Genomic DNA, 16009 nt, shown 5'->3' with positions numbered 1-16009 from the left:
TCACAGGGAAGCCTTTATTCCCAGTATGCCATATAAATCTCCCCTATTTTAGTTTAAAGCTGTCCCCCCTCATCCTATCACTATCTGCCCATGTAAAAAGTTGCTCTCCCACTTTTTCATAAGCCCCTTTATATAAGGGAAGAGGGATGAAGGATGCTGGGGGTGGGGGGGTGTGAAAAAAAGGATGCAGGGGGGTACTGATGGATACCAGAGGGGGGTGAAAGATACAGAGGGGTGCGAGGTGTTCCTGCTTATCTTGGGAGCGAGAGGGAAGCTCTAAAGCCGCCTTCCTCTCCCCCCATCCCCTCCATAAAAAAAGGAAAAATTAAACAAATAATAATAAAAAAAAAAAAGGGAGCAAAACTTCAACCCTCCCCCTCTGCGGGAGCAAACCCCGCCTCCGGGGAGGAAAGTTTATTTGAATGCAACAAATAAAAAAGCAGGGGGTGAGGGAGGAGGAAAAGCCAAAAAAAAAAAAAAAAAAAAGAAGTGGTTGGGGGGGGGAGAGAGAGAGAAAACAAAGCGGGAGGGATGCAGCCCGCCGGCAGCCCGGAGGAGGAGCGGGGCCGGGCGGTGCCTGCGGCGGGGCCGGGGCCGGGGCGCGGCGGCGGCGGGGCCGGGGGGCGGGCGGAGGCGGCGGCGGCGGCGGGGGGGCACCGACAATGGCGGAGGGGGGCAGCGGCCGGGGGGTAGCGGCGGCTCGGTGCCTCCTGCCCGCCTCCTCCCCGCCTTCCTCCTCCTCCTCCTCCTCCTTCTTCTTCCCGGGTAGGAAAGTTTCAGCGCCGATCGCGGAGCAGCAACCGGGCCGGGCTTTTGGCAGCCTGGCCCCGTCGGTACGGCAGCTTTCGCTTCGTTTCACCGAGCCGGAGCCGACGGGCCCGGTTCATGCCGGGGCTCAGCCGCCGTCCCCGGCTCCACCGCCGCCCCCGCCGCCGCCGCCGTCGCCGTCGCCGCCGGGCCCGGGGTTAAACGCGGAGCCGCCGCGCTGGCCCAGCGTCCCGGCGATGCGGAAACTCTTCGGGGAAAGCTGCCGGCAGCCGACGGGACCGACCGGGAATGGGATGGGGAACGGGAGCGGGAGTGGGGGCGGGAGCGCCCGCGGAGCTCCCCCGCCGCCTCCGCCCCGCAGCCGCGTCCCGCACCCGGCGCTCCGCTCTCCCCGCGGAGCTCCGCCGGAGCCCGGCCCGCATTCCTGGCATAACTCGACTCGACCGCAACCACCCTCCTCCTCCCCATCACCCCGCTCCAACGGGGACGATGAAGCGGCGGCGGCCCGTTCTCCCCGCGCCTCATCGGGCAGCGAAGGCGAAGGGCAGAGCGCTGCCCACCGGCCCCGCGCCGCACGGAAGAAGAAGAAGGAGGGCACGGCGGATGGCGATGCCGAGGCCGAAGGCTGCACTAGGGTGGTCCCCCGCCACCCGCTGCCCATGGTGGCTCGCGTCTCCAAGGTGAACATCCTGCCCTTCGGCAGCCCCGGCGGGTCACGCAGCAGCAGTCGTTATTCCAGCACGGAGACACTGAAGGAAGAGGAGCAGTTTGGGATCTGTTGGCCCAACCAAGGACGGACTCTCCAGGCAGGTTATGGTATCTATCGATCGCCCAGTTTCGGGGCCAGCGATGGCCTGGCGTGGGGACAGCCGGGGGTTCGTGTCCGCCCCAAGCTGCCCCAGAGCGTGGCCAAGGCAAAACCGGACTATGGGAGCGAGAGCCTGCACCAGCCAGCGCTGGAAGGGGAGCGGGCCAAGCACCGCAAGTCCTTGTCCAACCCCGACATTGCCACCGAGACCCTGACGCTCCTCAGCTTCCTCAAATCAGACCTCTCAGAGCTGAAGGTGAAGAAGAAAGGGGTGAGGATCGGCCTTGACGTGGGCTCTGATGGATGCTCCAGCGTTGCCAGCCCCTCCCCAGGCAGCTGCGGTGCCACTCATCCCCAAAACCGCTGGGCACCGGGCGAGCGGCCAACGCTCAAGGACCTAACGGCCACTTTACGTCGCGCCAAGTCCTTCACCTGCTCTGAAAAATCTGGGACGCGGCGGCTTTTCCTACAGAGCACCATGAAGCAGAGCTCCTCCGAGCTCCTCCTGGCCTCTACTGACAGCCAGGACCGGGTGGCTCCGAGTGGGGGACAGCAGGGGGACGAGGATCCTCTCCCCATGGTCATCCAGGACCAGTACATCCAGGAGGCGAGGCAAGTGTTTGAGAAGATCAGCAGGATGGGTTCCCAGCAGGACTATGGCTTTCCTGCCGAACAGAAGGACAGTGGAGGTGTGGAGGGCGCTGAGGTGGTGGCACCGACAGGGACGACAGACGCAACCCTTCGGGGACAGGTGGAGAGCACACGGTGTTTGAAGGATGTGGAGTCAGAGGAGAACCTCGCTTGCAGTAAATCTGTGGAGGAGCTGTCGGGTCACGAGTCGAGCGTGACAGATGAGGGCATCGTCACGGAGCCAGAGCCCATGGGGATCCCCTTCCAAGGCCTGCATGAAGCTGTGGACGCCTGGATGCTACCCAGTGCTGGACTGGCAGCCGGTGACTCCGAAATGCCACTGCCCGCTCACCCGACGGCAGCGGTTGAAGACCTTCCAGCTGGCAAACCCGAGACGCCGAGCACCCCTGGCAGCCTGCGGCGCCGACGTAAGTTCCCGTCAGCGGGCGCCAATGGGATGGAGGGCGGCAGCGAGGGTGGCACTGAGCCCTACCGCTCCCTCAGTGACCCCATGCCTCATCGGAGATGCTCGGTGGCGGAGGAGGCGAAGAATTTCTCCGTCGACAGCAACCTGCTGAGCTCGCTGAGCGCCAAGGCGGGCATCCCCCAGCCCGCCGCCAGCGCGGGCAGCGCGGGCAGCGCGGGCAGCGACCTGTCCCTGGGCAGCGATGGGCCCCGAGACTACAGCAGCCTCATCCGCACCATTGTCAGCCAGCCCGGCGCCATGGCCAAGCTGGGCGATGACAAGGCCAATGGCAAGACCATCAAGAAGAAGTCGCTGAGCGACCCCAGCCGCCGCGGCGAGCTGGCGGCCGGCGCCTTTGAGGGTCCCGGCGAGGCCATCAGCGAGCTGGAGCCCAGCATCCCCCCGTCCAGCAGCGAGCCCATCCTCTCGGCACAGCCGGCAGCGCCGGGCACCGGCCGCGGCTATGGCTTTGACCCCAAGCTGGCCGACGTGCTGTCCCCTCGCATCGCCCGCCGCAGCTCCAAGAAGCGCTCCAACCGCGCGGCACACCAGGAGAACCAACCGCCCCCGGCGCCCGCCGTCCTCGCCAAGAGCCGCCTGGCCACCAAGCACGTCCGTCACACCAGCGAGCCTGCCACCTTTGTCCCCATCACCGTCCCCGAGGCACTCGTCCCCTCCGGCCACCACGGCCACCTCCCTGCGCCGGCTGCCGGCCGCTCACCTGGAAAATCCTTCCCGACCCTCCAGCCTCCTTCGCTGGAGGATGTCACCAAGCGGTACATGCTGGCCCTCAACTCAGGTGACACGTCCCCCAGTCCTGGGGATGGACCCTGCTCGCCACCCGCTGCCCCACCGCCCCGGCTGCCCCGGTGCTCGCGGCTGCCCGATGAACACGGCCCCAGGACCAAGCCACAGGTGGTAAGTGCCCATCCATCCTAAAAGCACCTTTGTTTCACAGGGTACGTGACCCATCTAAAGCATTGGTGGCCTTGGGGGCCTGTCGTGTGTCCCTTGTGGTGGACAGATTCCCATCTGCGGAGGCACTGCTGGATGGCCAAGAGCCTTCCCAGCCCTTTGCGGTGGTCCCCAAGGGATGAGCTCTTGTTTGTTGGAGCAACCTCCCTGATAAAAAAGCAATTTTTGGATGGGAAAAAAGAAGTTTTCAGGTTAAATAACGCCAAAATTTGGTGGAAGAGGGTTTTATAAATATATATATATCATTTTATGTTTACATATAACATCTCTCTATATAAGGTCCTGATAAATTGACCATCTCTGAGATGCTGAACCAAAAATTGCCTTTTCCTTGGCTGGGAAGGCTTAAACAATCCTCCTGCTTGGGATTCCTCATGTTATACCCCTTATCAAGCAAATCTGCCTTTTCCCCCCAAAAAAAACTGCCATCCCTCCGCTTGGGATCATGAGTACTGCTGTGCTGGTGGGTGGGAAAAAGGGGGGGAAACATTTTTGTGCAGGCACTGAATATTTGATCGATAGGTACAAGTTTGATCCTGTGTGGGGAAGAATTGGTGCAGGCTGGGGGATGTGAAGGTGCTCTGCTCACCCTGAAGCGCACTTGCGTGCTTTGGGATCTTTCCTGGGATGGGTTTTTGGCATTGCTGGCCCCTTGGCCGTTGTTTGAACACGAACTCGGGTTCCCATCACTCCGGGTGTTTGTGCCGGGAAGGGCTTGGAAGCATCACCTCCTGCTGCGGCACAGCAGTGCCAGCACCCACGGGGCTTTTAATAGCTCTGGGAGAAGCCCAGAAATACCCGTTCCCGCGGGGGATCTGCGGAGAGCTCGCAGGAATGATGCTGGCAGGGCTCTCTCCCCCTGCTCTGATGCCGATTTAAGAGGATGGGCTGGACCATTCCCTTCCAGCAGCCGCTGGCAGCCAAGCGTGAAGTCCCCAGGCTGAGCCCGGCTGTGTAACCCTTGCTGGCCAGGGCAGAGCCACATGGAGCAAGGCTGGTTTTCTTTGGATCCTCCAAAAATCCAGATCCCTGCAGCATCTTCCCTCCAGGATGTTCTCTTGGGCTCTGGCATCCTCCTCACAAGATATTCTCTTGGGATCCAGCATCCCTGCAGCATCATCACTCCCAGGATGTTCTGGGCTCTGGCATCCCCACAGCATCATTCCCCCAGGTTATTCTCTTGGAATCCTTCATCCCTGCAGCAGTATTCCCCTCAAGATGTTCTCCAGGGGTTTCTGCTCGCCATCCAGCTCCTTCTCCCGTTGTTGTCCCTACTGCCAGGCAACAACCATTGGTGGCTGAGAACAGGGAGCTCTTGGCCACTGTGTGAAACATCCTTGGGGATGTTTTGGGTGAATTTGGGGTGAGTTTGGCAGCAGTTTTTGCCTGATGGACCAGTTTAGGTACAGTTTTTTGTCTTCTCTCATCTTGGGCTGAGATGTGCTATGGAACCATCGAGCATTATAATTAAAATGGGTTAATGAGGAACCTCCTGGAGCTTTGGCTGGTGCCACCTTGGGGATGTTGGCAGGTCCCCAAGATGAGGCTGTGCACCCAGTGGCATTTCTAAATAATTAATATGCTTAGTTTATATAATATATGGTTTATTTTAATAATTTATGGAGAGACATTTCTTACTCAGGCAGCTCCCTGTGGTGTCCTGGGGCCGGTACCTGATGGCCCCAGTATCAGGGATGCTCTGCTGACCCCACACCCCGATACACCCCCAGCCCTGGTCTGATCCCAACTTTGGGATGATTTTGGGTGGGTTTTTACCAACTGTTTGGCCGAGCGTCTCCCGAGGTGGATGGGCCCCCCCTGTGGAAGCAGACCCTGAGGATGCTGCTCCTCACCTTGCCTGAACCCTCCGGCCCTGGGGAAGAGGGTGCGAATTTTCCCTTTTAAGGGCAACACCAAAGCTGTATCTTCAAATCTCTCTCCTGCCTTGGGATTTCTTTGTGCTCCAGCCATATCCTAACTGAAACCAGGATTTTTATTTCTCCTTTTGATTTACTAGATAGTAAAGAGCTGGGATGTTTTATTTCAGATGGCACCAGCTTTGCCTGGGGGGGCGGAGGGGGACCGAGCCCTGCAAGGGAGTTGCTTTAATTCGAAGTGAGAGCACTGAGGACTGGATGTAACTTGGCACTGGGATGGCTGGCTGGGAACAGGGATTTATGTGCTCCCTGAGCAGCAGAGAAGAAATAAGCTTTATTTTTTACTTTTTGATGTTTTTTCCCCTCCCTAACTCAATGGAAAGGGCCGGCATTGCAAGGTTGTGAGTCTGTGTGGGGAAATGGTCACCTCCACTTGGGAATTTTGGGGGGTGGGAGCATCCATACCGTATCATGTGATGGTCTGTCCATCCTGGTGTCCATCTCCAGCTGACTGTACTGGGATATTCTCTTGGGGTTGAGTGTCCCTGCAGCATCATTCCCCCAGGGTATTTTCCCAGTTCCCATGGTTTGGTGGTGGCTTTGGCAGAGCTGCATCTGGCACATCCCACCGAGAGAGGTAACATGCTGTTCTCCCTCGGGGGCAGCACTGTTTGTCCTGGGTGCTTTCCAGCAATTCTCCATGGGGCTGGAGCCAACCAAGCCATCCTGGGTGCAGAACTCCTTCACACCATGCCTGATGATGGGCACGAGGCTTTTAATTCCTCAGGGGTCATTCCTTAATTCCTCAGCAGCACGTCCTGCTCTGGCAGATCCTGTGGGAGAAAAAACCCAAAAACTCAAGATAAAGACTTCTTCCTGCTTCCAGCGTCCCAAAAGCTGCTGGAATGGGCAACACACACAAGCATGTGTGTACACCCATGTGCAGCCCCACAAAGCCTAGCACCAAGGCAGGATGCATTTAGGATGCATTTGGGATGGATTTGGGGTCCATTTGCTGCTCAGCGAAAGTATGAGCAGGATGCCAGACTGGCAACCACTTGGATCTTTCTTCCCCCCATGGCTGAATCCGTCTGGGGATGGAAAATTAGGTATGTTCGCTGTCGTGCTGTGTTTATTGACTTAGCAGCAGTTGGATTAAACAGGAAAATATTGATTTAAATATAGCACCTCTGGGGAGCACGGGAGTCGTGGGAACGCGGCCCCCGGCGCCCTGGCCGCTGCCTTCCCCACCTGCTGCTCCCCGAGCGGGGCGGCCGCACCCCGGAAAAGCCATCAGGGATGGAGGGGGATCCCGGAGGGAAACGCTGGGGTCGCGTTCCCAGGGACGCTTGCGTAAACCACCCCCTTTCCTCCCCAGCATCCTCCCTCCCAGCTCATCCTCCAGGAGCTCCTCCTCGCTGTGGGGACAGCTCAAAGGCCAGATCCGTGCACCGGCCACATATTCCTAAAGTTTGTCATCTTTGAACTTAGTTTCCCTCCGTTCTCTTTGTGTAAATCTCCACAGAAACCAGGTTTGGGGCTGTGGCTGGGAGTGTTCTCATTTTTTGGTGTTACTGGAAGTCTGTAATTAAAGGAGCTGCAGGGGAAAGGTGGGAATGGGCAAATCTTGGCTTTCCTCTGCCTGCTCCGATGGTTTGCCTGAGTTTTGCGTCCCTGGATCCGCCGTGCTCAGCAAAATGCTGGAGTGGGAGGAGACTGAGGCACACAGGCAGCCCTTCAGAGAGGTGAGATGTGGGATGGAGTGTGGAGAGGTTGGCTGGAATCAGGTGGTGCTGCCTGTCAGTGGCATGGATTGACCCTGGGATCAATGGTACAGGGCCAGACAACGTGTCCAGGGGGGTGACCCAGCCCAAATCCCCTCAACTCTGCCCATTTTTGCCCTGTCCCTTCCTCGCTGCCAGGGCTCTGAACAGGGCTGCTTTGTCCCTTGTCCCTCCACTTTAATTAAAAGCCTCTAATTAATTAGGCAGCGAGCTCCACCAGAGAGGATGATCCATGTGGGATGTGCATCCTTTGAGGGCTGTGATGGTGGTGTGGGGCGGGATCCAGCCTTGGAGCGACAGGGTTAGCGCTGGGCTGAGCTGGTGCTGGGGGCTGGCCTTGGCCTGTAGCTGCCTGATCCAAAGGTCAGGCTCTTGGCAGGATCTGGGATCTGCAGCGAGGGTGGGAGGCTGGAATGGGCTCAGCAGGAGCTCAGCTTCCAGCCTGTGGAGAGACCCACAGTCCTGCATCTGGGATGCACAGGGAGCTCCCTGGGGCTGGGGTGGACATGGAGGGGTGCACAGGGAGAGGCTGGTTCTGGAGCTTGTGCATCCACAGAATTCCCTGGAGCTGGTGTGGGTGGGCATCCCTGCACAGGGAGTCCTGGAGTGCAGGGATACACATACAGGGGGTGTAGAGAGGTCCTGGTGCAGGGGTATATTCCCAGGGATGCACAGGGAGATCCCTGGTGCTGGGATATATTCCCAGGGATGCACAGGGAGATCCCTGGTGCTGGTGCAAGGGTGCCTAAAGGTGCAGGAATGCATGAAGAGGTCACTGGTGCCAGTTTGCACGGGCACAGAGGAACAGGGATCAGTAGTGCCACCTGTATCCTGGTGTGGGGAGATCCCAGGTGCGGGGGTGCAGGGATAGATCCAGGTGCTGCTCCCACTGCACACAGCTGGATGCAGAGGGAAGGAGCAAGGCTGTACATCCCATGGGTACATTGCTCTGCATTCCTGGGCAGCCTGCCTGCACCCTGCCTGCATCTGTGCACAGATGCCTGGGCTTTTCCATGGAAAATCACATGCCCCCAAAGCCTCTGGGAGGAGGTGGCCTGGTTCTTCCATCTGCTCTTGCCAGGGAAGCAGCAGGTCGGTCTCTCTGAGGTGTAACCTCCAGGTAACCTCCTGCCAAACCCAGCTGGAATGGAAGCTCAAAGCTTCCCAGGGCTTGTTCCTGCAGCCTTAATCCATCATTGCAAGGGCTGTGGGATCCTTGGAAGTGTTCAAGGCCAGACTGGATGGGCCTTGGAGCAACCTGTTCTAGTGGGAGGTGTCCCTGCCCATGGTAGGGGGCTGGAACAAGATGAACTTAAGGTGCCATCTGGTCCAAACCATTCTGTGATTCTGTGATTCTCTCATTTAGAGCCTTTCCCAGGGATATTTCTGAAGTGGGAGATTTCCCCTGGATATTGATCCCTGTGGGATGGGAGTGTCCAGAGAGGCAATGTGCTGGGGTCTCCCCTTGCTGTGAGTTCATTGCTGAGCTCCCTCACCTGGTCACAGCAGGTCCCGTGGGGCATCCCACAGCTTCAGAGCTGCAGCAGGGACTTCTCCTAAATCCAGGATGGAGAAGGAGGTGCCCTCACACGAAGGGAAGGTGCAGCAAGGTAGCCCTGGGGTTTGGCCAGTACAGTTTCCTCTTCTCTCATGCCATGCGCTGGAAAACAGGGAAAGAGACTCCCATCCTCCCATCCATCCTCCTATCCATCCATCCATCCATCCATCCATCCATCTCCATCCATCTCCTCCCATCTCCATCAGCCTCCATCCATGTCCATGCTCCCATCCAGCCATCCCCCTCCACCCATTCCCACCACCCCTCCGAGACAACAGTCCCCACACGCTATCCAGGCATGGTTTTCCAAGAGAACATGTCCATCTGCCAGGATGGCTCCTCCTGAAGGCATCGAGCCCGGCTTGCACAGACAGAGCCCATAAAACGGAACCGTTGCCATTTCCACCATGGTGCCTCCAGGCCAGGATGTGTCCAGTGAAGGAAAATCAGCCACTTCCAACCCCCTCTCCCTCAACGTGGCTCTTTTTAAAGCTCTGGTGGTTGATCCCGGTGGGGCTGTTTCTCTGGACTCCCTTGGTTTCCATGGAGAGGATGAGGGAGGAATTTCAAAGGGAATGGCTCCAGTAAATGAACTCTTCTCTAAAAATAGTATGTTTGCTTTTGGTTCTTTGGGAACTGTGGCCCGGCCAATGGGAGGAAGAATGAAAATCAGCATCTGGGTAAAAATATTCCAGTAACTCACTCTTTGTGCAAATTCCCTTTGGAGCCGCTCAGCTTCCGGGGGACAGGAGGCTGGTCCCAGTCTGCCCAGTTCCTGCCCTCCTGACCACCATTCCTGGGTGCAGCTGGGGGCTGTCCCCAAGCCTGGTGCTCCCCTGTACCTTGTGTAGGGTATTTCGAGTTGAATCCCTTTAACCCCAGCGGTGGCAGGACTGATGGAGGCAATTGTTGGGCTTGTGTGACCCCCATGTCCTGCGTTGTCCCGGAGACCCCGGGCACGTCCCTTTCTGGGAACCAGGAGATGGCCACCACCACCTTCCACCCCACCAGTGACATCCAGGACACCCATGAACCCCACCAGGACATCCCTGCATGGATGTGCTGGGAAAAGGACACCTGTGGTAGGATCCCCCACCAGGTTTCCTCTGGAGGAGTCACTGTCCCAGTGAGGGGACAGCCACCACCAGGTCCCCTTGGAGAAGCCACCATCCTGCTGTGGGGCCACCAGCATCCCTGCATGGTCCCTGGGGCTGGAGAAGGTTTCCTTGGTGGTGCCGTGGAGTTGCTATTTGTGACTGCCTGTTCCCGAGCCCTCCAATACTCTCCAAAAAAAACAAAAAGGGAGTTGTTTGCATGGGAAGATTGGCATCTCCGAGCCTGGGATATGGTTTCCTGCTTTTTTTAGCTGGAGTAGCAGCAGACTCGTCGGCCTGCCCTGATTTGGCATCCTTCTTCTTGCTTTTTTTTTTTTGGAAGAGTTTCATCCTGACCCCTCGGCAGAAACACCGTCGCTAGCGGTAGGGGATCAGGTCTGGTCCTTTTGATTTCTTTTGGGTTGCCCAAAACCCCGGTGAGATGGGATGTAGATGGCTCAGAGCCTCGGTGAGCGGAGAGGCAACTCGTCCCTTGATCGACCGAACCTGGCGCAGGTCAGTGGATGCTGAACCCCCCCTGTTCCACCCCCTGCCCCCCACCCCAGGGTGCCACCGTGACCCTGACAGGGCAGGGAAGCTGTCACCTCTCGCCTTGACTGTGACGTGATGTGGGCTGTGGGCGTTCCTGGCGAGGTCTGTGGTCCTCCCCCCCACCCCGAGCTCCCTGCTGTCCCACTTGCAGCCGGCTGAGGGGACCCACGGAGCATCAGGCACCGGGAGTCTGTGGGGCACAGCTGGGTGAAGGCTGGTGGTTGTACCTCAGCTGCTGCTGGACATGGATCCAGGCAGGAGGGATGGGAGAAGTCCTGGCAGGGGCATGGAATGGGATGTTCAGGGCTCCTACCTCCTCCATCAGCTCCTGGGTATCCATCAGCTCCTGGGTGCTCCACAGACTCCTGACATCTGTTGGATCCTAGAAATCCAGCAGCTCCTGCATCGCCATCCCCTCTGGGCACCCATGGACTCCTGGGTACCTGTTGGATGCTGGCCATCCATCAGTTCCTGGGTGCCCATGGACTTTGGATGCCCACAGGTTTGTGAGTGTCTGTTGGCTCCTGGGTGTCCTTCAGCTCCTTTGTGCTTGTGCATTCATGGGTGCCCAGAGTCTCTTTTGGATCCTGGGCGTCCATCAGCTCCTGGGTACCCAGGGAGTCCCCGCTGGCTTCTGGGTGCCCACAGACCCCAGGGTAGCTCCTGAGCAACCATCAGCTTCTGAGCATCCATCATCTCTGGGGTGCCCTTTGACTCCCGGATACCTCTTGGCTTCAGGTGCGCTTGGAATTCTGGCTCCATGTGGAGACCTGGATCCCCATCAGCTCCTGGGTACCGAAAACCTCCCGGTGCCCATCACTCCCTGCATGCCAGGCTGGCTCCCTCCTGGCTATCCCAAGGCCTCTGGCCCCATTCCACCAGGCAGCTGGGGCACCTCCACCTGCCACTTGTGCCAGGCTGGCATCCAGTAGTGATGCCCAGGGGTGCGAGCATCGGGCACCCTTCTCCCTGGCTTCCCTGTCCCCCAAAATCCTAATAACTGTTGCTTTTGGGGTGCAGTGGGATGCGGGGTGAGGCTTGTGCCAGCAGCAGAGGATGCTGGTGGGGGATCCAGGGATTCCAGTGAGTTGAGGGGGTGGAATTTACTCCTGTCCCGGTGGGTGCAGGGCCAAGCCCACTGGGAGGCAGCAGGGAAGGAGCAGGGGGAGGGAAGAGGAGCTGGGCTGACCTCAGCATCTGGAAAGCTGCGCTCTTGGGCCGTGGCCTGCGTGCCGAAAACCGGAGGCAAAAAAACCTTCCATATTTGGTGAAAGTTGCTCCAGGACTCGGCAAGGGCTGGCAGCAAACGGGGGGCCACAAGCCCCCAGCTCTGCCCTGGACCACTGGTTTTGCAAGGGCTCTGCAAACGTGCCAGGGGATGGATGGAAATCAGGGAGGGTTAAATTGGGGTGAGCATCTCCGATCGGGTGGCAAGGGGGGCATGGAGTGAGGGGGATCCATGGGATGCTGCCAGCAGTGCAGGGCGGATGTAGGAGATGCACCGGCACAATCCTGAGCCTCGAATTTTGGCAGGGGGGGGACTCCTCACCCTCAGCAGTGCTCGTGGTGCAAACCCCGATTTCAAGTGAAAATCCCACGGGAAAAGCCTCACTGTGCATTTAGAGGAGGAATTTTTGTTGCTCTGGGAAATGAGTCTCCTACCTTCTCCCCACTCCCCATCCCACTGGCACCGCTCCTGCTGGACAGCACGGGGATGCCCAGCATCCTTCTGCCCTGCCCTGGAAAAATTGCCCCAACTCCTTTATTTTTTATTCCCCTTTTTTTCTCACACTTTAAAAGCAGAATGGCAGCCAGGCCGTGTCCTCCCGGGATGAATCACCGCAGCCGAGAAGTCCAAGAAGGGAAAACAACTGAATTCCCGTGCACTGGGGCTGAAGCTGCCCTGCTCCTCCTCCTCCTCCTCCTCCTTCTCCTCCTTCTCCTCCTCCTCCTCCTCCTCCTCCTCCTCCTCCTCTTCCTCCTCTTCCTCCTCTTCGTGCCCATCCCGGAGGCGGTGTTGCTGCTGGGTTTCTCCATGGGAGCATCCCTGACCAAATCAATGCTCCTCTGTGAGCTGGGAGCCTGGGAAAAACCACGACCGAGGGAAAAGCAAACATCTCCAGCCCCGGGCCTGCGAATAAACACAGGAATATTATTAGTAACTGAAGCAGGGCTGAATCAGAGCTGCTGATTTATGCTCTTATTTCCTTTCAAGAAGTTACTCTTTGGAGAGCAGCTCGGACTCTCCTTACCCGTGGGAGAGCAGGGAGAGGCTGGGCAGGGAGGGAATGCAGCCCCGGATGTGATTCCGTGTGGCGTCGGGCAGGCTCGGGCACGGCCCCTCCTCTGTGCCACAGGTCCTCCTGTTCCCATGGGAGTGGCTTCCCCAGGACCTGGTGGTCCCAGGGATGAGTGAACTGTTATTCAGAGATGAGAGGCTGGTAGCAGGGAGGGAGAGATTGGAAGCCAGGGATGAGGTGGTGGAGGAAAAGAAGGTGGCTTGTGCTCAGGGATGGCAGTGGCCGGTACCCAGCGGTGCCAGTGACTGATGCCCAGGGGTGGAGGTCAGTGGCACCCAGGGATGGGCTGACATGCCCCAAAAAGGTGACTGGTGCCATGGAATGGAGGTGGTTGGTACCAGGGATGGCAGTGGCCGATCCTCTCCTTGGTGGCTGCCGTCCCCCGTCCATGTGGCACGTGTGGGACATAGGGCAGAGCATCACTGATCCCAAGGGAAAGGCTGCTCGGGTCTGCAAGCCCTACAAAACCCAGTCAAACCTCCTGCTTTAATACATCCCAAGAGGACAGAATGTGATTTTTTCCCCAAGTGGTTTCCTGCCAGAGGCTGAGCGATTGAGGAAATATGGGATTGGATGGAATAGCATCATCCTCTTTTGGGAGATGGTGCCAGCCAGGGGCTTTTCTGGCTGCACGAGGAAGTTTTACGTGCCAGGATGATGCTGTTTGTTGCACAGGTGTTTGCTCATTGCATTGGGATGGATGGAAGCAGGTCCAGTTTATTTCCAAGCCTTTGCTTTCCAGGGTTTTGGTAGAAATAGAGCTGAGGATGTGTTAAAATTGTTAAACTTGGGAATTCACCATGCGCTGTCCCCGTGGACCAGTGGCTCCCACTATGTCCCAGCTCCCTCTAGTGGGACCTACCCTAGGAACAAGCATACGGGGAAAGAAAAGGTGCAGAAATTCCGGATTCTTTCAAACTGGGAATGGTGGTTTCAAGGAGGTGCCGAAATTCGGGTAGCTCCGCGCACAACCCTACTGTGACACCCTAGAGAATCTCTCATCAGGAGCTGTGATTCCTCATGGAATGTACATTCCTGCTCTCCCTCTGGCCTTTGTTTGTTTAAAAAATGGGTGGTTTAGGACTTTCCTCCATCGATGCCTCTTTGTTCGCGGGGGTGGAGGCAGGACACAATATGCCATGGCCTTTTCCAAATATTTTAGGATGTTTGAAAATCCCTGGGGATGCTCAAACTCCTCCTGCATCGATATTCCTGTGCAGGGGAAAGCAAAATGGTGGAGTTGCACCCTGAGCCTAATTAAAAAATAAAATAAATCAAGATGGGACAGTTCCCATCCTTCTTCAGGGTTGTATTTCCAGTGTCAGATGGAAAGCTGGGGGAAAAGCCCTTTCCTTGGCCCCCCATCCCAGGTTTGGGGTGCTGCTGAATCACCCCCAAACTGCCAGTGCCGGATCCACTCCATCTTTAGGTTTTCAGGAGCATTTTGCCATGCTGGCACAAGCCTTTGGGATGGGGGATGAGTCCCGTGGCTCCATCCCAAGGAACTGGCATGCTCTTCCCAGGAGGGTTTGGGGTTTTGGGGGAGGAAACACCCAGGTCGGGAAAAAAACCAACAGGGGCTGGTCCGAAAGGAAATCTAAAGGTGTTTACAAAGAGCCGCGCTGCTAAAAATAACCGGCTCATATTTTAGACAGCCCTAAAAATAGGCAGCGCTGTTGGAGTGGCCAAACACTCCCAGGAATTTCCTGTGGGCTGCGGGCCGCTTGCAGGGGGGTCCGGGCTCGGCTGGCCGGCAGCGCTCCGGAGTTTGCTTCCCTGGGTGATGGAGAGGTGACCCCCACCGGGCCCCCGAAAGCACAGCGGGATTCGGCCCGGCTTCTTCTGCCCTGCGCCAGGCAGGACGGGCTTAACCCTTCTCCAGCCATCCTCCCTCCCGTGCCACATCTCGAGCGATTGGGTGGCTTTGAGGGGGAATTCCGAACCCATGGGAGGAAAGCTCAACCTCTCCAGCAGACACCGGAGAATCTCCTTGCAGTGCTCCCGCGGGGAGATGCTGGGCTGGATGAAGGGATTGAGGCAAGCCAAGGGTGGCGTTCAGGGAGTAGGAAGGGCCCTCCCGGCATGGAGGGATCGCCCCGGGGACAGGCGGTCCCGGGGGAGGGCTCGGGGGCGTTGCTGCGGGCGGAGCCGCCGCGTCACGGCGGCAGCGGCGCGGCAGCGCCGGGGCTGAACCGGGGCAGGGACCGCAGCAGGAATGGGGCTGGGATTGCCAGGGGAATGGGATTGCGATTGCAAACCAGAGGGATTGGGGATTGCAATGCAGATGCACCCAGGTTTCCGTTCCTGATGGGTCCGGGATTGCCGCAGGAATGGGGTTGAGATTGCAACCCAGATGGATCTGGGGTTACAGCCCTAACGGGTCCAAAACTGCGCCCCAGATGGGTCCAGGATTCCAACAGGAATGGTTCTGGGATTGCAGCCCAAATGGATCTGGCATTGTAATGCAGATGGACTCAGGTTTGCTTCCCTGTTGGGTCTAAGATTGCAACAGGAATGGGGTTGGGATTGCAAAAGGAATGGGATTGGGATTGCAGCACAGGTGGATTGGGGATTGCAGTGCGGCTGCACCCAGGTTTGAATCCCGGGTGGGTCTGTGATTGTAACCCAGATGGGTCTGGAATTGCAAAGGAATGGGTTTGGGATTACAGCCGGATGGGTCTGGGTTTCGAACCCAAATGGGCCCAGGATTCGAACACAGACGGGCCCAGGATTGCGAACCAAGTGGGTCTGGGATCGCAACCCCGAGTGTTGCAGTCCAGTTGGGCCTGGATTTGCAATCCAGGTGGATCTGGGATTGCAAACCAGGTGGGTTTGGGATTACAACTCAAAAGCACCCAGGATTGCACACAGAAGGGTCTGGAACTGAAATGCAGATGGACCTAGATTTGCAACCCATTATGTTCTGGAATTGGACCCCAAATAAAACAGGGATTGCAACAGAAGCAGGTTTGCAATGGGATTCTAGGGTTGTATCCCTGATGGATCCTGGATTGCAATGCAGATATGCCCAGGATTGCAACTGAGATGGGTTTGGGATTGCAGCCCAAATGTGTCTGGGATTACCACCAAAATGGATCTGGGATTGGAACTCAGAACAGCCCGGGATTTCAATCCTGATGGCTCTGGGTTTGCAATGCAGATGGATCCAAGCTTGCAACAAAAATGGTTCTAGGATG

The 16009-nt window shown here is 57.7% G+C and overlaps 1 protein-coding gene and 2 long non-coding RNA genes across 4 annotated transcripts in view; 1 reads left to right on the top strand and 2 right to left on the bottom strand.

Annotated features, from left to right (window-relative positions):
* Positions 1 to 655: 655 nt before the first annotated feature.
* ARHGEF17 (Rho guanine nucleotide exchange factor 17) overlaps positions 656 to 16009 on the top strand; it is a 28591-nt gene continuing 13237 nt past the window's right edge. Inside the window, exon 1 of the mRNA XM_048294047.1 lies at positions 656 to 3590. Within this exon, the coding sequence (XP_048150004.1) occupies positions 663 to 3590 (2928 nt within the window). The 5' untranslated portion in view covers positions 656 to 662. The remainder of the gene's footprint in view (positions 3591 to 16009) is intronic.
* LOC125321349 lies at positions 5235 to 12327 on the bottom strand. The gene is made up of 3 exons (XR_007201521.1): positions 10826 to 12327; positions 8805 to 8968; positions 5235 to 6357 (listed from the first exon to the last, which is right to left on the bottom strand). It is a non-coding gene; the product is annotated as an uncharacterized LOC125321349 (long non-coding RNA).
* The window catches only part of LOC125321348, a 21968-nt gene continuing 18443 nt past the window's right edge, over positions 12485 to 16009 (bottom strand). For both annotated transcript variants that reach the window (XR_007201519.1, XR_007201520.1), the window contains one exon: positions 12485 to 12643. This is a non-coding gene — a long non-coding RNA (uncharacterized LOC125321348). The remainder of the gene's footprint in view (positions 12644 to 16009) is intronic.

Source organism: Corvus hawaiiensis, chromosome 2, assembly GCF_020740725.1.
Source record: "Corvus hawaiiensis isolate bCorHaw1 chromosome 2, bCorHaw1.pri.cur, whole genome shotgun sequence".
NCBI lineage: Eukaryota > Metazoa > Chordata > Aves > Passeriformes > Corvidae > Corvus > Corvus hawaiiensis.
The sequence above is the reverse complement of the archived record's forward strand: the minus strand, read 5'-3'. Positions and strand labels throughout refer to the sequence as shown.